Below are 14363 nucleotides of genomic sequence, written 5' to 3' on the forward strand. Positions count from 1 at the left end.
TGCATGCATTGCGGTAGCATTATCAGATGTTGAGAACAGTGAGCCCTAAGCAGATGAAAGGGAAGAGGAGGGGGACATAATAAAAACATGTGTTCTTTTAAAACTGAGAAGCGTCGATTTGCTGATAATGACACTTTCTTAGGTGAGTATCATCCCTGTTACCCCTTTCACAGTTGTAATAACCCGAAAGGCTCACAACAGTCACAGTAGCCGAAGGGGGGGGGGTTGATTCCAGGGTCGCTTCCATGCAGGAAGAAGAACAGAACTCTTGGGGAGTCTCCCTCATGTGAGAGGAGGCAGGTCAGGGCTGAGCGGCTCTTGGGGGTGGGGTGCCCCCTACAGGGCCCCCCCCCCAGCCCTGGGGTTTCTTCTCAGGTGTGTCGTTTCCTGCTCTCAAAGCAGCTCCTGTTCTATAAAAGGGAAGGAAGCTGCCATGTTGCAAACGGGGCCTGGGGGCAATCGAGAGCCCCGGACAGGGCAATGAGCCCCGTGGTCCCCTCCTTGGAGACCGCCTTTCTGGAAGGGTGAATCCCTCTTTCGATCAGGCCAGCGTCTCGTACACCTCCTCGGCAAAGACAGTGAGCCCAGCCCGGCCGGGTGTTTTGTTTGCAGCCAGGCGGCCGTTGGGCCCTGTGGCTCTTGCCCCCCCGGGCAGCAGAGCGTGTGTGGGGGGGGGGGATTGGGTCTCTCTGGGGTTTAGACGGGCCGCCTGTCCGGCTGACGCCCGGCCTGGCTGCCAAGAGGCTCCACCGCATCAGATCCCGGGGCTGGACAGCAGGGGGGATTTCGGACCAGGTCTCGCTTGGTTGCTGAATACAACGACCGAAACCACCGAAGCTCGCCAGTGGCAGCGGTCCAAACAACCCGCCCCCCCGCCCGCCCGCTTTCCTCGCCCCCCGGGGTGACGGCGTCCCCGTGTCGTGGGCCCCGCGCCCTCGAGCCAGCCCCCCCCACCCCCCTCCCGGCAGCCCGGCCACGGCTGCGTTGGGCCTCCGACCCCGGCGGCAGCGGCGGGCAGCGGCGGGAGGCGCCCGGGGCCGCCACGCCGGACTTGCGCCTGAGCCGGGCGGGCGGCTCCCGGCGGGCGGCGGTCCGTGAGGGTCCCCGGCGGCGCGCGGCCTCCCTCGCCCCTGACCCCCCCCCGCGGAGATCCCCACCGAGGGGGAGCCGCGGGGCTGCGCGCCCCCCCCTCCCCCACCCGCTTTCCCTCGGTGGAAATGAGCCCCCCCCCCGGCACAGTGTCGAGAATCGGGATGGGCGGGGGAGGCGCGCCCGGAGAGCGGCGGACCCCCCCCCCCCGGCGCCCACGGCCCCGGGGGGGGCCCTTCCCGCAGGGCCGGTTCTGAGGCGGGAGGCGCCCGGCGCTCCCCTTTTCCCGCCGCCGCCCCCCCCCCCGCCCCTCGGCGCCCGCTGCGGCTCTGGGCGACGCTCCGCCGCAGCCACTTCCGGAACGACGGCTCAGGGCCCCGCCCCTCCCCCCCGGAAGGAGGGCGGGGAGCGCCCCCCCCCGGCCGCCGTGCTCCCCCCCGCCCCCCGCCGGCGCGACCCCGGGCCCAGGAGCCTTCCGCCCCCCCCCCTCCCCCGCCGCAGACCCGTCCGGCGGCCCTCGGAGGCCGGCCACGGGGGGGGGGAGGGGAGGGGGGCGGGAGGGAGGGAGCACCCGGGCTGCTCTGGCCGCTGCGCCTGCGGGGGGGGGGGAGGGGCGGGGCGCGGGACCCCTCCCCGCCGGCCACGCAGGCAGGCCGGGCGCGGCGGGGTTGGGCGGCACGAGGCACTCCTGAGGCGCCCGGCGGCGGCGGCGGCGGCGGCGGCGGCGGCGGGATCGGGCTCGTCGCGCCCCTGCGGCTCGTGGCCCAGCGGCGCCGGGAGGGAGGAGGCCCCCGCCTCGCCGCGGACCACAACCCTCTGGCGGAGGCCGGAGGCGTCCTGCAGCCGCCCGACTAAAAGGCTTCCTGGTCAGATGGGCAAGAGTCCGGGACTCCGCGGTCCAGGCGAAGCGCCTCGCTGACCCCTCGCCCGGGGGCCCCCGGCCACAATTTGCCCGGCCCCTCGCGGGAAGGGGCAGCTCGCCAAGCCGGGCCGGCGCGAGGGAACGGGGGGGGAGGGGGGGAGGAAGGGTGCCCGTTCGTGGCCCGGGGGCCCCATTCATGTACCGAACGCCCCGACCCCCCCCCCCCCCGCGGGGTTGAAACGCTGCCAGTGGATTTCTCCGGTTTCCCATAATATCTTCCGGGTTGGCTTGAGGGGGGCGGAGATTTCCCCTTCCACTAGGCTACAGAGAGTTTTGTCAGGACTGAGGTGTCCGGCAGCCATCCCAGGCTGCAGCTTCTTGATGGGCCCTTCATTGGCCGAGGGGTGACATGCCAACAACCGGACCGTTGGCCAAAGTGGCCTCGGAGCTGAGGTGTTGCTGGACGGCTTTGCTCTGTGCTTCTTTCCCTAGGTTCGTGCAACATGGACCGTGTCGCCGCAGCCGGCGCAGCCTTTGCCCTGGACGTCTTGAAGAGGCTGAGTGAAGACGGCCCTCGAAAGAACCTCTTCTTTTCCCCCATGAGTATTTCTTCTGCTCTGGCCATGGTCGTCCTGGGGGCCGAAGGCAATACTGCGGCCCAAATCTCAAAGGTACGTCCGGACAAATGCTGTTAAGAAAGAACAAGTGGCAATCGATGCTTTCTCCTCTTCAGTGGCCATACCGTCATGCGCCAGGGTGCGGCACGCGTGGCAAACGGCAGCCCCGGCCTCGTTTCCAAGCAGATCTCATCGCATTTAGAATAAGCGGTTGTAGGACGGAATGATTTGGAAGTCTGACAAATGGTGGACCGGAGATGCTTTGAAGGTCTCAACCGTTGGCCTCTTTCATCTCTGGAGAAACGTTCCCATTCTGGCATAAATTCCAGTAGTGGCTACGGTAGTGGAAACATTGCTTCCTAGAATTTGGCTTGTGACCTGTCTGTAGGCTAGGTTTGCGCACAAGTTACGCTGCCCCAAACTGCCTGCCTGCCTGCCCGCCCGCCAGCTGTGTATGTTGTTCTGCCCGGTGTTTGCCCTACATTTTGCAGTTCCAGCCAGGCAGTAGAAATGGAATCCTAGTTGGCCCTGTGGAATAAGGATGAAAGGTATGTCCTTGCAGTGGTTCCTGAACCTTTTTAGATTGTTTCTGAAGTTCTGTTAGCCACTTGGTTCTGCTGTCAACTGGGTTTCCCCAGTCTCCTGAGCTCAGATAAGCAGGTTGCTCAGCAGGTTTTGTTTGCCTGCATTAATACTGCTCAGAACAGAATTTCAGATGCTTTGCTGGGCCCTCGTTCAGACAGGAGCAGAACAGCAGCGGCCGTCTCCCGGGTACCCTTACACAGGGGAACACGAACCTTGTTTGAAAATGACATGGAAGTTACGTTTTGAAAGGTATTTGACTTACTAGCCTTGAAAGACCTGTGTACAATCGCTTGCACTTTGGAGCAGGATTGCCTTGTCTAGAAGAATGAGCTTCAGTAGAAATTCTTGAAAATGTTTAGTAAATGTTAGCTAACAAATAGATAAGAAAAACATGCATTGTCCCTTCATACTATATTTAGGTGGAATGGATAACCTGTTGTGAAGATGACCTCTCTTCAGAAGATGGAACCAATGGAGATAAAACATCTACAAATTAGAATTACAATAAGGGGCCATTAAGGTTTTTTTTTTCAATTTGGGGGCTTAGTTCTTGATTGTTTTCAGGATATTTTGTATTAACCATTTGCTACCAGGTACTTTGTGTCACCCATGATCAAAAATCTCAACCTAAAGTGGAGAAAAGCAAAATACCTCATGACGTGGAGCAGCAGGAAGTCCGTTCTGTGTGGCCATCAAGTGTCACTTCCACATTCCAACAAAAACAGCTGGAACACCCCATGGTAGAGGTTCAACAGCAGTTATGTTTTCAAAACGGTGGTGGAAGCTTGGGGGAAGGATCTGCTGTAAACAGGGAAACCATCAGCCAAAAGTCCAGCCCTTTGCAGCAAGTCTATCTTGGACCAATGTTTCCTGAGTTTTTTGGGGGAGGGGCACAAAGGAAACAAGCTATTTTATTCCTTTTAAAATGGAATTACCTGTATTTATTATCCTCCAGTATTTGAAATCTTCTGTCCCCGTGTAGCGCACATCTACAAGCGGTTAATTAACCACTTTTAACCAAATTTGTAAGTCTCCCCCCCCCCCCATTTTTAGATACCACTTAAGCTGACATGCATGAAACTACCTTAAACACTGCTTGTTGCTGTTCTGCATTTTGGCTCAAAATGGAAAGCAAATAAGTATTAATGGCAGAAGTGGGCAGGGACCGCTGCATTTGTGATATGGCTGTAAGTGATTGGTTCATAGGCGATGGATTCCCTCTAAACTCCTCAGGGCTGCATGTCTTACCAAAGCTGGAAGGGGGACTGGGCACCCACTTTTGCCGCTCCATCATTGTCTCTAGCAAATCTCCTCTGTTTCGGACAGCAACTGCCAAAAAAAAGTAAATAAAGCTGGAAAGACTTTATTTATTGAGGTGTTTGGTCTTTGTCTACCTGGCTTGCTGGAAGATTATGAACGTTTTTTTCATCAAGGTTGTGTAAACAACGTCCTTCTTGGACTGGTATATCAACATTCCAAAGATATCAGTTTAAAATGTAACTACTTTATTATTATTAATAATAATATTAATATAATCACCCTGTAGATGCTATCCGTGAAGAAAACTGAAGAGATCCACCAGGGATACCAGAACCTGATTTCTGAAATTAACAAACCAGGCACCAAATACTTGCTTAGATTGGCCAACAGGCTCTATGGAGAAGCAACCTATGACTTCCTCGTGGTAAGTGGTGTTATTCCTCTACACCAGGGGTGGGGAAACGGCCTGTGGGATCAGGTTTGAGAGCAGGTTTGTTGCCCTTTCTGTGATCCTAGGGTAAAAAAATTCAAGCAGTGTAAAGGGGCAGCTGCAATCCCTTTAAACTAGCTGATCTACTGAAGAAGCATCTTGAAAAACCTTGCATTTTGTTAGTTCTTATAATTTTATTGGGGTTGAGGAAAGTTCCAAGAAGCAAACTCAATTGCTCAGTTAACCATGGTTAGTTTAATTAAACCATGGTATCTCACTACATCTTAACCAAGCCAGTAAATTATCTTACTGGTTTATTTCTGCAGCAATCAATTAAGGATGTGAATAAGTTTCCAGACCTTCTGGTAATGCAGGTGAAATAAAATCTTGATGTTTGTTTTTTGTGTGACACGAACCTGAGACATTAGTTTTCGATAAATGATACAGATTTGTCCTCTAAAGCTTTCGGGTACTGAAACAGCTGTGCTTGTTTTAAGACTTTCACAGACACGTGTGAGAAGTTTTACCATGCAGGTTTAGAGAGACTTAACTTTGTGGAAAAACCAGATGATTCTAGAAGACACATAAATTCCTGGGTCGAACAAAAGACAGCAGGTGAATAATTCTTTTTATTTCTGTATTTATTTCTTTAAAATTAAACTGACAATTGACATCCCAGAAATGTTCTGTTGTTGCGAAGAGTTACCGCATAATGCTATTTGTTTTTTTAAAAGCTGAGAAACTTAACAGCAATTTAATTTCTCCAAAAGGTAAAATCAAAAACCTGCTCACTGAGGGAATAATTGACTCTCTTACAAAGCTGGTCTTGGTGAATGCCATCTACTTCAAGGGAAACTGGGCAAATCAGTTCCTCCAAGACCGCACAAAGGAAAGGCCATTCAAAATTAACAAGGTAGGAGATGGAACATGTTCTACCTTTCCCTTTCCTTTATCCTTTCCTTTATCCCTTAGAAGCTCCTTGATCCATTGATCTTGAGCAGCGTAGTTTTAATTCTAATGTTTGAGGGATGGAAGGACTGAGATAAATGTTGCCACTGCCAGTGTAGCCTTGGGATCCCTGTCATTTAATAAAAAAGGCATTATATCAGACACAGAGGCATTGGATTTATGCTATCTGGAACATGTTCTACAGCACATCACTTTCTCATGAGGATCATCCTAGATACATTCCAGCTTTTAGAAAATTCTCTTCTATCTCTTCATACTTCAATTGACTACTTTGCAACCAAATCCTGTAAATGTCAAATACCAAATTAAAGCAAGAGCGGGAAATCAACTTAGAACAGCTGTGATTCAGTGCATAAGAGGAACTTATATGCTTTGCATTTCTAGATCTACGTTTCCCCCCCCCTTTTTTTTTTGCTGTCAAATTGCAGCTGACTTATGGTGGCCCCAGAGGATTTTTGAGGCAAGAGACGTGCAGAGGTGGTTTGCCATTGCCTGGAATTCCTTGGAGGTCTCCCATCCAAATACCAGCCAGGACCGACCCTGCTTAGCTTCCGAGATCTGATGGGATTGGGGTAGCCTGGGCTATCCAGGTCAGGGCCTTCCTTCCTGTATTGGGGGTGATATCTGCTCCTCCCAGATTACAACCTCTCACATGGGGTTTCTAAGAGAAGTTGTGTTTCTTTGGTGAATACTTTGCTTTCGCTGCCATTAATAATTGACAGGGGAGGGAAGGTTGTGGGCAAATATAGTTAGGAATGCAAATATAATTAGAATTTCCTAAGGAACAATATTGACACATGGAAGGAGCATAGCTTGGGATTTCTTAAGATATTACTGCAATAAAATGATGCAGTCCTTCAGCAAAGGGTGACTAAACTCGCCTGTAGAAAGACGCTTGGGTTCCAAATTCTGCATCTTCCAAAGTGGCTTGCGACTCCCAAGTCCTCATGGCGTTGGGTGTTCATTTACTTCTTACCCATCGGTCCCTGTACATAGCACCCTTCCAGGCCTTGAGTGTGAATTGTGAACATTGATCCATTTTCAAGCATTATTAATGACTAGCAGAACAATCCTGAAAGGGGTGGGCAAACCGTCACACGAGACCGCGTGACCTCTGCGCCGGCTAAACTGGCACTAATGCCAGTGCAGGGCCACTTATGGTGGCGCTGGGGAGTATCGCAGCAGCGCCATGCCCGGGTGCCAGCACTGCCACCCCGGCCAAGTTTCCCCAGCACAAGGGTTTGAGCCGGTGTCAGAAGGGCGGAGTTCCTTGGGGCGGAGTTGACTTTAGTCAGCTCCCTAAGCTCTTTTGCCCCGGGGACGCCCTCTTTAGCCAGCGTGAACATGCAGCAGCAAAAATGCAGGCGTGGGTTTCCATGGAGCTTCACGGGGCTGGGTTTTTAAAAAATCTTTACATTGCTACCCCGCTGCTGCAAACAGCTCAGGAGGCGGCGCTGTGACACTGTCCCCAAGAGCCCCCTCATTACCTCCCCCTTAGGATTGCTCTGTTATAATCACAAATCGGGTTGGCAACTCCTTGACTGGTTTCCGTGTTTTTTAACTGCAGTTCAGGCTGCAGATATCAGGAAGGGGGGTGATGCTTATCTCCACGAAAACAAAAGTGCGGATTTTGGCAGATAGAGCTGCTGGTAAAAGGCACCGGCTGTTTGTTTTGGACTCTTAGTGTCAGTTCATAATACTGATCATAATCTATCAAGTACTTATGAGCTTTTATTCACTTTGGGAAAATGTGGTTTAGATCCTGTTATTGTTAGATGGATCTGCAACTGGTTGACAGATCGTACCCAAAGAGTGCTAGTTAATGGTTCCTCATCCACTTGGAGAAAAGTGACTAGTGGAGTTCCTCAGGGATCTGTGCTGGGCCCTGTGTTGTTCAACAAATTTATAAATGATTTGGATGAAGGAATAGAGGGGATACTTATTAAATGTGCAGATGATACTAAATTGGGAGGGGTAGCAAATACGGTAGAAGACAGAGCCAAGATGCAGGATGATCTTGACAGGCTGGAGAAGTGGGCTAGAACTAATAAAATGCACTTCAACAAAGACAAATGTAAAGTTCTGCATTTAGGTAGGAAAAATCAAATGCATAATTATAGGATGGGAGAGACTTGTCTGAGCAGTAGTGTGTGTGAAAAGGATCTTGGGGTCTTAGTAGACCAAACACTGAACATGAGTCAGCAGTGTGATGCGGTAACTAAAAAGGCAAATGCGGTCTTGGGCTGCATCAACAGAAGTATAGTGTCCAGATCATGCGAAGTGATGGTATCGCTTTACTCTGCTCTGGTTAGACCTCAGCTAGAGTACTGTGTTCGGTTTTGGGCACCACGATTTCAAAAAAAAAAATGTAGACAAGCTGGGACGTGTCCAGAGGAGGGCAACAAAGATGGTGAGGGGTCTGGAGACCAAGTCCTATGAGGAAAGGTTGAAGGAGCTGGGTACGTTTAGCCTGAAGAGGAGAAGACTGAGAAGGGATATGAAGAGGAGAAGACTGAGAGGGGATATGATAACCATGTTCAAGTACTTGAGGGGCTGTCATATTGAGGATGGTGCCTAGTTGTTTTCTGTTGCCCAAGGAGGTTGGACCAGAACCAACGGGTTGAAATTAAATCAAAAGAGTTTCCGTCTAGACATAAGGAAGAATTTTCTAACAGAGTGGTTCCTCAGTGGAACAGGCTTCCTCGGGAGGTGGTAAGCTCTCCTTCCCTGGAGGTTTTTAAGGTTAGATGGCCATCTGTCAGCAATGCTAATTCTGTGACCTTAGGCAGATGATGAGAGGGAGGGCATCTTGGCCATCTTCTGGTCACTAGGTGTGAGTGGGGAGGTAGTTGTGAATTTCCTGCATTGTGCAGGGGGTTGGATTTGATGACCCTGGTGGTCCCTTCCAACTCTATGATTCTATGAAATTCTTTACTTAGCACACTTCTGTAATGAGAGAGAAGGCTGAGGAACAGATCTGACTTCCATGAAACATTCTACAGTAACGTCAACTAAACTCCAATCACTTGTAATGAAAAGGTGATGAGATAACAGTAGCAGGAGGTAATAGTAACTAAAGTGGAGAGATGAAGAAAGAAAGTGGAACACAAAAGAAAATCGAACAAACGCACGAAAGACGCCTGGAGCATACTCCAGCTGAGAGTCCTTCTCCTTCTTGCTTTCCACTGCTGTCAGTGGGTTGGAGACAAGGGGCGTTCTGGTGGCAGAAGCAGGCCTTTTCTACCTTAACCCCCCCCCCCAAAGACCTGCACACACGGCATGTCAGGGAGACCCAAGACAGACAAGAAGCCAGATGGATGGGGAGGCTGCAGTGAGGAGCAGAATGAATCAATCAGTCAGTCTTTATTAATGTAGTCATAGAACAGCACAAATCACAGCAAACTGAGGAGGAAGATCAGACGAGGTCACCCTTCTTCATCTTTTATCTGTTGAACATTCATAGGATCTTGTCGAAGGCTTTCACGGTCAGAGTTCATTGGTTCTTGTAGGTTATCCGGGCTGTGTTACCGTGGTCTTGGTATTTTCTTTCCTGACGTTTCGCCAGCAGCTGTGGCAGGCATCTTCAGAGGAGTAACACTGAAGGACAATGTCTCTCAATGTCAAGTGTGTAGGAAGAGTAATATATAGTCAGAAAGGGGTTGGGTTTGAGCTGAATCATTGTCCTGCAAAAAGTATCAAAGGTAATGTGCTAATGAGGGTGTGGTATGTTAATATGGAACCATTGTATCCTGAAGTGATCTGTTAATGTGTGAAATCCAAAGCTAATCTGCATGGCTATTGTGACAGTCCACAATAGCCATGCAGATTAGCTTTGGATTTCACACATTAACAGATCACTTCAGGATACAATGGTTCCATATTAACATACCACACCCTCATTAGCACATTATCTTGATACTTACAGGACAATGATTCGCACATTACCTTTGATACTTTTTGCAGGACAATGATTCAGCTCAAACCCAACCCCTTTCTGACTCTATATTACTCTTCCTACACACTTGACACTGAGAGACACTGTCCTTCAGTGTTAATCCTCTGAAGATTCCTGCCACAGGAAAGAAAATACCAAGACCACTGTCACACAGCCCGGATAACCTACAAGAACCAGTTCATAGGATCTAACCTAAACAGTACATCAGAGGAACAGTGGGGAATAACCTGGTGTCCTTATGCTGGTCCTGAACCTCTCCAAGCCCTGAATTCTTTATACTGATCTTTTCCATTTGCACTTGACTTTGATTCCTATGAGCCCCTTAAGAAGTCTTTGTTTGGCAGACAAGTGGGGTTTATAGTGAGATGTTCAGGCCATAAACTCTCATAGTAGCACAAGCTCACGTGCACATGTGAAGGTATAATTAGGGTTACCAGCTCCAGGTTGGAAAAATCCTAGAGATTTGGGATGGAGCCTAGGGAGGACCTGGGACTTCAGTGGGTTCAGTGCCACAGGGTCCGCTCTCCAAAGCATCCGTTTTTTTCAAGGGAACTGATCTCTGTAGTCTGGAGATGAGCTGTAATTCCAATGGATCCCCAGGTCCCACCTGTAGGCCGGCATCCCTAGGCTATAATGCTTGCATCATAACAACAAGCTAATTTCTTGTTTTTTCAGGAGTTGTTCTGAGTGATTTTACTTCCGCTTTGCTTATCTTTAATACTACTTCTCCCCCCTTAGAATGAAAGCAGACCCGTGCAAATGATGTACAAGAAAGCAAAATTCAACATGGCCTACATATCTGATTATCAAACCAAAATTCTTGAGCTCCCTTATGTTGAAAATGAGCTGAGCATGATCATTCTGCTTCCTGATGAAATCCAAGATAATTCCACTGGCCTGGAAAAGGTGACGTATTGCTATTTAACTGGCATTCTTGCCCATCAAAACTAGGTAGACTCATTGTATGGTGAATCAGGCACTTCCTGCAGTAAATTCATCCACCTTGGGCAATACAGATTTTCTGTTTTCTATTAATGGTATTTTGGTCTATCAGCCTAACTTTAGAAAGAGGTAGAAAGTAACAGGAGCTTGGGAGGTGGGTGGCCATCTGCCCTTCTTTCCCCATCTTCTGCTCCCCCAAAATATTTGCAATATTGGTATATTCAGGCAAAAGCAGCTCTCGTGATAGGCCTCTTTTTGGCTATATTATATTACTACCACGTCTTGTACAAATGGATACCAGGTCTAAGGACAGTATTGGGATGTCCAGTTCTCAGAGCATCACTGTGTTTCCCTTAACTTTCAACCACTGCCTTTCAACCACTGCCTGTGTTTTGGAGTCTCACTGCTGCCCTCATCAAACAGTTTGCTGCTGCTGCCTGAAATACTAGATGGTCTGGCTGGAGAGGGGGTGTAGTTTATTGTGCTTCGTTTGTTATGTTCTTACAGCCTCTAGTTTAGGTGGCTTGAAAGAAGGGCTAGATAACATCGTAAACAAGTCATGATACCTAAACAAATGGAACTTCAGTATTCAAGGCTCTAGGCCAGAGGTTCTCAACCTTTTTTGATCCCCCTTTTCACCATTGTTCAGAATATAATTCCCCCCTTCCCAAGATAGTCTAACTCAAAAAAACAAACTACAATTTTACAGATAGTATATAGTCTACAGGATATCACACTTTGCTGAATAGTGGTCCCAATGTCCACCCTGGAACCATAAAATCCCCCCCCCAGGGGGGAATTCCCCTCTTGTTGAGAACCCATGCTCTAGGCAGTATTGCTTTGGTGGTTTGTCCCCAACAAAATCATCGTACCACATTTGCAAGCTTACCAGGACTGTTGGCATAGAAAGCTGGGACATACGGATTTTCTGAGTCCTGCTCAAGATGGTTTTATAATTAAAACAATGTAACAATATAAAACTAACCGTTAAAACCAAACAAGCCATCAGACATAAACAATATAAAAATTATCCATAAAATAGAATCAGACCATTTTAAAAGTTGGTAAGATAATACCTTTCATTAAAAGCCTGAGTAAAAAGACAGGTTAAGGCCTGATGCCTAAAAGAAAGTAGAGTAGACACCAGGTGAGCCTCAAGGGGGGAGGGGTGTTCAAAAGATGAGGTGCCACTACAGAAAATGCCGTGTCATTAGTCACCACCCACCTCACCTGTGAAGGTGGGGGCACAGAGTGTTTGAGAGACCGATCTTACCTGGCAGCCTGGAGGTTATGAGAGGAGGTGGCCCTTCAGGTAATCTATTTATACAATACAGCTAGAATTTCCGTCTTCCTTCAGTGCTTCTGATATTCTTCATCTTTCTTAGCTGGAGAGAGAAATAACCTATGAGAAGCTCATGGACTGGGTCAACCCAGAGATGATGGACTTAACAGAAGTTGAGTTGTCTTTACCCAAGTTTAAACTGGAAGAACAATATGACCTGAAGCCGATTCTGGGCAGCATGGGCATGGCAGAGGCCTTTGACCCGGGCAAGGCAAACTTCTCCGGGATGTCATCCAGCAACGACTTAGTCCTCTCAGAGGTTGTTCACAAATCCTTTATAGAGGTCAACGAAGAGGGAACGGAGGCAGCTGCAGCTACTGCAGCGGTTATGATGTTGCGGTGTGCTCTGATTGTGCCACGATTCACGGCTGATCACCCCTTCCTCTTTTTTATTCGGCACAACAAAACCGGAACCATGTTGTTCTGTGGGAGGTTTTGTTCTCCCTGAAGTGCCCTGCGTCTACACAAAATCACACTAGAGTTGAATTAGGTTCTAAATCCCTTATCAGATTATAAATGCTGTCTCTTATACTGGACCTCCTTTGGTCTGCCTGCAGCTGTTTTGTAGAGCTCAGTTAATGGTTGGCTTGATAGAAGGGAAATCACTCCATTGGAGCAAAACTTTGAAGGCCCGCTCACAGTTCACATTAAGATGCCCCTGGGGCCTGGTGTGCCTTATTCAGTAAGGAGACTCTCTCCCCACCTTAAGCGATACTGCTAATGAAGGGAAAGACCTTACTAATTGCACCCCTCTTTCTTTTTGTCTGTGTTTTACTCAAAAGACTAGAAAGTTTCCTTTTTAGGTGACCTGTCACCCACTGCTAAAAGATTTTGTGAGGCAGTGTCCATTCTAGGTCTTTCTTTTTCCAGGGTGCTTTGTAACAGGAAAAAGTACTGTTATTAATTTCAAACCAACTCATTCTACCAAAGGAATAAAGTGTGAATATTTGAGCAAGTTGTTTATCGTCAACTTTAGGGTGTTCAGTGGGGCACGTATACCTTGCAAAGGTTTGATAGTTTAGTAAAATCTTTCCTAAACAAAAAACAAATGTTAGGAGCCATATGGTCCTGCTAGAAAGAATTATACATTTTCTGAACAAACAGATGACTTTGCACTTGTACCTGTGAATTGTATTCTGAAGTTGGGATTCTGTTGTATTTGCTGCTTTCACAAAATATGAAACTAAGCAGTCAGTATACAGAGCTGCAGAGAAGTGGAATGTACCTCGTTGAGCCTATTAATTGGTTGTGATGCATAACACAAATAAAGGAACTTCATCTGAACTGTCCGGTTTATTCCTTGATGAAACTATAATTTCTCTTAAGACTTCCCACGCAGCAGAAACTCTCATGAATGAAAATCATCACCAGTTCCATGTTTGTTACGTGAGGTTGCTAACAACACTCTTGTCAGTGTGAGTTCAGGAAAAGTCCTTCCTATGGGTGTGGCACGTTGCTGGTTCTTTCAGTCAACGGAGCTTACTGAGACACGTTTCATTCTGAGTGGATCTGTCAACTGCTACATACACACATGCTTCAACCATCTGTTTCCCAGAGGCTGTATTTTCTGACACCTTTCCCTGGTGAATTATCACTTTTGATGGTTTCTTGTGATCTGGACAGAATTTTGGCCATGCCATTTTAAGAACTGTTAGTACAAGCTGGTTAAAATGGCTTCATTACCCCTTTTCTGGGTCTGTAGAAATTAAGGATGTATCTTGGGTTTAGGGCTTGTCTATGTAAACTTAGACACACAATGCAAATTAAGTCGCCTATCATAACCAGGACAATAAGCACTAATGAATGGATTTGACAGAGCCTCACTAGAAGTAAAAACAAATCCAGTCTCATAGTTTTTGTGCCCAAGTAACTTGTTTGGTCGGCTTAAAATGAGGATTTTTAAGTTTTAAAAAAATCATAGTTGGAGTGTGTCAAGGAGGTCCGGCCTGCTCTCTGGCAAACCGGTTCCTCTTTGATTCAAAAGTTGCCAAGCTCCCCACTGGGCTTCAGGACTCCCCCTAAAGCACAATGCGGGTAGACTCTGCTACCTTGTCGAGGAGACTCGGTCTGCTCTCCAGCAGGCCGATTCCTCTTTAGTTCAAAGTCGCCAAATGTTTTCCTAGGAAAACCCAAATTCCTTACTGTGCTCCAGGATTCCCCCTTTGAGCGCAGTACAGGTATATCGCCACCAGCTCTCAATTCCAAAAGGCTGGCTTTCCCAGGGATGAACTGAGAGCTACTCTTCCCCAGCCAGTTTCCCAAAAGTCAAAACAAGCAAAAACCGTCCCTGCAGAGTAGAGCTTTGCCAGGAG

General features: G+C 48.4%; 1 protein-coding gene across 1 annotated transcript; it reads left to right on the forward strand.

Moving 5' to 3' along the window:
* The first annotated feature begins 2535 nt into the window (after window positions 1-2535).
* LOC130482051 (serpin B6-like) lies at window positions 2536-12500 on the forward strand. The gene is made up of 6 exons (XM_056854863.1): window positions 2536-2622; window positions 4700-4837; window positions 5341-5458; window positions 5614-5756; window positions 10506-10673; window positions 12095-12500. Exons 1-6 carry the CDS (start codon window positions 2551-2553, stop codon window positions 12497-12499), a joined length of 1044 nt encoding a protein of 347 aa, XP_056710841.1. The 5' UTR covers window positions 2536-2550; the 3' UTR covers window position 12500.
* The last annotated feature ends 1863 nt before the right edge of the window (window positions 12501-14363 follow it).

Source organism: Euleptes europaea, chromosome 8 (genome assembly GCF_029931775.1).
Source record: "Euleptes europaea isolate rEulEur1 chromosome 8, rEulEur1.hap1, whole genome shotgun sequence".
Lineage (NCBI taxonomy): Eukaryota > Metazoa > Chordata > Lepidosauria > Squamata > Sphaerodactylidae > Euleptes > Euleptes europaea.